The 5,884-nt window shown below is 44.8% G+C and overlaps 1 protein-coding gene across 1 annotated transcript in view; it reads right to left on the bottom strand.

Moving 5' to 3' along the window:
- Positions 1 to 5,884, bottom strand: part of PLEKHG4 (pleckstrin homology and RhoGEF domain containing G4) — a 73,694-nt gene that overhangs the window by 54,281 nt on the left and 13,529 nt on the right. Inside the window, 2 exon segments of the mRNA XM_035898804.1 lie at positions 266 to 389; positions 4,355 to 4,570. Coding sequence (XP_035754697.1) covers positions 266 to 389; positions 4,355 to 4,570 — 340 coding nt within the window.

Genomic DNA, 5,884 nt, shown 5'->3' with positions numbered 1-5,884 from the left:
GGAATGGCTTGGATTCACGGCAATGCATGAAAACATTCGGTACATACCTAATTCTATCACACCATGTGCGCAAAGCACATACAGAATAGTCGAAGTGCTTACTGAGCACCAGCCAGTTCATCCTAGCAAGATAACCCCATCTGCACAGTTTTGGGACTGTCTGGACCAGGTTCCTAGGCCAATAGAGTCAACCTGTTCCACCCCCCTGAAAGGCAAAGAGGACATGGCCACAGCTCTCCATGCTGTCAGCCCGAGCGTCACAAACCTTGGGATGCTATGCAAGTACAGAAGAAGGCGTACAAGCTCAGTGGTATTGCAGTGGGGGTTTAACCAGGCTGTGTTCCTTGTTGTTATTATGGCCACTGCACGTCCTGATTTATCTCTGGTACCTGTAAAAAGAGGGGAGGGAAAAAAAAGAGGTCACACAAGGAAGTCAACAGAGCCTGGTTCCAGGTATGTATGCCTCATATTCCCCTACTAGTGTCCCATCACCTTCATGGAAATGCTCCACAGAACTCTATATAGCCTATGTTGCAGATAGGCTATAAACACTTCCAAAGTACCCAAATGCTGCCTCAGAGTGAAGTAGCTGAGTGCTGCTTGTCTTTCTCTCATGGTAGTATTAAATTTGGACTGAACACACATTCTTCATAAAATATGGCTCAAATTGGCTAATGCTAACCCAACCTGTGAGAAAAGCAAGAATCTCACAAACTCAAGACAAATAATCTCACCTCCACTTGCATTACAATATTCACATTGTTGTCAGACGACAATGCAGACAGGTTTGCAGAACAAAATGCGCTACCTAACGAGACCAGGCACACATGCTGGAGGCTGAGCCCAGCACTTAACCAGACATCTCCTCCTGGGAGCAAAACCCCAGAGCAGGAGCCTGGAGCTCCTCCTCAGAGGCTGCAGAGTGAACAGCCCAGGAGCATGCTCTTGCCTGCCTGCGGCTCTGACAAGGGCAGAGCTGGTGCGAGGCTTTCATTAGTTTCAGGGCTGGCTCAGTCCCTAGGGAATAGGTAAGGCACAGTATGGGCAACACAGCTGAGCTGTGGTATGTTGAGGAAGGAGAAACCCCTCTGCTTCAGTTAGCCATGAGAACAGTTCTCTGCCCCCAGCTTTCCAAAAGCCCAAATAGACAGCTTAGAGCAGGAACCGAGCCTGCTCTATGAGCTCCCAAAACAAAATGATAGTCTGACTTTGGGCTTTAGCCACAACGCACACCAAGAACTATGAAGAGAAGGACCTAACAGTGCCATTTCTGGAATTATGCCCAGCCTCTTCTCCTGATGCAGAGGACAGGTGAAGAGCAGGCAGACACACCACTTCAGAGACCCAGAACTGCCATTCAAAAGCCGACAGCACCCGTGGAGCAAGAGCCTGCTCAAGCGACCAGTGCTCTGCACTCACACACATCATCGGGAAGGTTAAGTGGTTTGGAGAACAGTAGGGACTAAACCTCTATTGTGTAAAACGAAGTTCACAAGAACAGGAGCCATTTCCTGTAATACAAACTGGGGGGGGAAGCACAAGACAAAACCAGAGGCTTAGAGAAAGCTATGTCTGTCTGTCTTGAACTTTATGGCTACCACAGGAGATACAGTCCTGGACCACTTCTCTCCCCATCCCAGGAACAAGCATGTGAGCGGACAGGTAAAACAGATACAGATGGACAGCCCCAAGCACAGAAAAACGTCCTGGTGTGATCTCAACCTGTCACTAGGACATGACTTGAGTGAGGGCCACAGACACAGATGGGCATCATTCAGAAGCCAGGCTTTCTCCCTCACAGGGACCCAAACCGTGACGCTGGCTTTCTCCTGCTCACAGCAGGGACAAAATCTTTCATCATCTGTGAGATTCAGGAGGAGTTTTATTACTCCTGAAATACTCTGCTCTGAACACCGTATCATCAAAGAACTGGAGAGAAATTAGAAAAAGCTTAATATACCTTGCTTCATAAGCTAAAGGGATCATCAGAAAATATAATAAAAAAAGCAAAGCACTCAATTACTGGAAAAATAGCTTGATTACCAGGCTCAGTAAAAACTTTCTTACTCTGAAGCAGCATCTTTTGTCCATCAGGGAGGCTGGGCATCACCAGAATTTGATTAAACCTCAAACTTCCATGTAGGAGCCTGGAAATTGCCTGATCAGGTCAAAAAAGCAACTGCAGCCACCAGGGCTAGGTCTCCAACAGTGGCATAACCAGATGATTCAAGGTCAGAATGCAGAACTGAAACTCTCCTGAAAGGAAAACTTCTTCCTAACTTCATCAGCTACTAGTTCGTTAATTAGCTCTTATTCTCTATTCATTATAAAAGTTAATTCTTTCTAATGAAATTATTATATCATTACCAACACCTAACACAAAGCATTTAACTGGGTGGTGAGTGCCTTCCCTCAGGTCTGAGGATTGCCCACTGAAATCCAAAAGGAGACACGTGAGAGAAGAGAGATCAGTCAAATTCAATACTGCTTCTACAGAAAACAGGATTCCTCCCTTAGATGAAAACTCCCCTGGAAGTGGTAAACACACACAAACTTTGTTTTTTCAATGCATTTCAAGGGCAAATCTCTTCATCCCACATTCAAATGCATTTGTCTCGTTTAACAGTTGTACATTATGACAGAAATCTGTGACAAAGGAAACACCTAGAGCATTAGAACATGCAGTCAGGCTTCTACAACAGCATGGACTATGAGCTTCTCTTAAAGACCCCTCTCTAAAACCTTGTAATTTCTTGGCTGTTGTACACACTCTAAAACTTCCAACCTGATCAGCAGATCAGAAGATTAGAAATCCTCCTTTGGAATGTGTGAACAGTTTACCTACCAATCCAAAGGAGGTTTGAACATACCATAACTCTGCCCTGCGCTTGGTTTCTCATTTCACCTTCTTCCAGAAGACTGGAAAAGTCTGTCTCTTTCCTCCTTCCCCGCACAAAAGGTGTTTTCACCTCATTCTCAATCATCTTATGAGATAAACCACCTTCCAGTCTCTTCCCATAAGACGTCCAATTCAGTTACAAGAAATGGCTGTCACCCTTTTCTGCATCACCTCCAATATTCACCATTTCCTTTTAGAACAAAGGCATCAGAACAGCCCCAACTATTTGAGAGGCATCACCAACAAGTACACCACAAGAGGTAAAAATCACTTTCTAGAACTTTCTAGAGCCATCCCCTCTCCTTTACGCATCTGAGGTCAAAATTGGTCTTGCAGCCCCAGCAGCGAGTGGGAAATCACCGTGCTGCCTTTCTGCTCTCCTTCCCAATTTTTCCATGCTGCACAGGTCCGCCTTACCTCTTCTCTGCTCTGTGGCCAATTTTCAACTCATATGTGGCTCCTGAGCTGATCAAATGTAGCCATCTTCCTGCCCTGCACTGGAGAACCCTCTCGCTGGCTGCGGAAGGAAAGCAAGCCCACAGGGGCTGCTTACGCACACTGCCGAACAGCTGTTTCGCACTGGAGAGGCAGATTTCACTTCTTCTGCTTTACTTCATATTTGGTTAAACACAAAGACCTCTTGTGTGGGCCCTGCACACCAACCAATCCTGGCTGCTCTGGCCAACAGCCTCAGCTTTGTTTACCCCTCTGCCAATACTTGTACCATGCTGAAGTTTTATCTGCAGCAATTTGATACTTGCTGCCATATCAGATGCAAACACTGAATAACGTTTGACCTATGGCTGATCTCGGTAGAACAATTCTGGGAAGTCCTCCCTCAATAGCTATTTTGTCATCTGCTATTTAGCTGCACTATCGTTCATCCCACATGTTGCTCATCCACGCTTCATTGAGATACTCCTTTCAACACTGTGTGTCATGAAATCAAATGTTTTTTAAAAATCCATTATATCTAGGCAGCTACATTTAATCAACCAAACTTCTAATTACCAAGAATAAAACTGGTTTTACAAAAGCACTGTCAAATAGCATCTTCTACACTCCTATCCTTTAATTATCTACCACGTTAATCAAGTTCCTATTGCTTCGACCAGGTCTGATGGCAGGCCCACCAGCCCATCATTAGCTGCACCCTCACTCTTCTCTTTTTGAACTACTGGTATGAGCCCACAGATTTGGCATTTCTGACTCATACATGCTTGGCTAATATTTTGAGACTCCTGGGAGCAAGTTAACATTACTTTCATGAGAGGGCAGCTCTACTTCCTGTCCCTCCCATCCAGAAACTTTAGAGGATTCAAGTGTTGCTTCTGGAGAGACTTGGGGTGAAAGAAATGGAATTGGCACCAGTCTGCAGCGCTGCAAACAGAGGCTCATCTCCCTTGCCCTCCTACAAACCACGCTTCCCAGACACATTCTGGCTCAGCTACTCACCAGGGAGGCAGGCAACTCCACTCCTGAGCACTTCTGGGTTCACATCCTTGACTAAGGTAGGTGCAGACCGACCACCCCAGGCAGTCCCAGAAGCTGGGGATGTCGGGGGAGTAATAGCTGCTGAGGTTTCCTCCAGGGCACTGACTTTACTCACTGGTTTCAACACATCTGTGCCAGTTGCTCCTTTTCTCATCTCTTCCCCTTCTGACACCATCCCTGTAAGACAAGCAGCAGTCAGAAGCTAGAGCGGAGCTCCACCCCAAAGGTCCCAAGTCCCAAACTGGGGAGGGACATGCCCCCTGCCCCAGCACTCTGCAGTTCCTCCAGTCCTCATGCCTCATGCCTCAGCAGGCATGTTCCAAAACTGGTTATAACATTAACACCACTGTAATTCTAGAAAAAAATATAGCAATTTATTGTGAAGTTTGCAAGTTACAAAAAACTCAATTCAGATCAGAATTACCGTAGACAAAGTTGTTTTTAAAGGTAACATATCAAGCAGTACATGTCTGCTCACAGCCTGAAAGTCTGGCGCGGTACAAGTCCCTGGCTGAGCTCCAGCAGCTTGAGCATGCTGAAGTGATAAACCAGCTTCTGACAGGGAGAGCTGCTCCATCAGAGCAGAATTACTCCCCCAACACCACTTTCAGATTAGTTCCTGAAAATATGAAGTCAACCTGAGGCTGACAAATCAGCTGGAAATTAGCCACAGAGACCTTGTTCTGTTTGTCCAGACTTTTTTAATTAACAGTTAATGTGAAAGTCAGAAACCTATTTTAAAACCCTGAAGAACAGGATGATTACACCAATCAGCTTTATTGGAGAACAGGAGAAAATACTCTCTTTGCCTGACACCTCAGCTCTAAAGTACAAGTTATCAGAATCAGTTAATTCTAAAACTAAATATCTTCGCTACTACATGGAAACTAATGCTAGCTTACAGAGTTTCAATTTTCATGTAAAAGTAGCTGGAGAGAAGAAAAAAATAAATATACCTACTCTGTAAGAAGTATTATTGCCCATTTCCCAACATTATAAGAATTAGAAGCCAGCAATACATCTTCCACAACATGTCTTTAGTGTTCTAAGTACACAGCTAGGCTATCCCACTGTTTGGCAGAAAGATACACTAAAGAAAAGGCTATACTTGGCTGCAAATCCTGGTACCTATCTACTAACAAAAAAATCAACCTCTCTTTAGGAAAATAAACAAGTGGAGTATTTATTTGCTTGCTATGAAGTCAGACATTTTAATTGCTATTTAAAATTGTCTTCAACCATCCTACCTTCCTGCTGCATCAACAATGCTGACACTTGACTCAGTTTATTTACTAACAGATTCCAATACTTCATTAAAGAGCAGGACCAGGAACAAAGCAGTCCTTGAAGTGGCTTTCAATACAAGTTTTAGCAGCAAAGGAGATTTACAGGCTGAGGCTCAGCCCAAACTGCTTTCAAAATTGCTAAAGTGGGTGAGAGAAGTGCCCTGAGCAGCATGGCTCACTGCACAAAATTATGCAACAGTGGCGG

This window comes from Egretta garzetta, unplaced genomic scaffold (assembly GCF_000687185.1).
Source record: "Egretta garzetta isolate BGI_Z169 unplaced genomic scaffold, ASM68718v1 scaffold27, whole genome shotgun sequence".
NCBI classification, from domain to species: domain Eukaryota; kingdom Metazoa; phylum Chordata; class Aves; order Pelecaniformes; family Ardeidae; genus Egretta; species Egretta garzetta.
The sequence above is the reverse complement of the archived record's forward strand: the minus strand, read 5'-3'. Positions and strand labels throughout refer to the sequence as shown.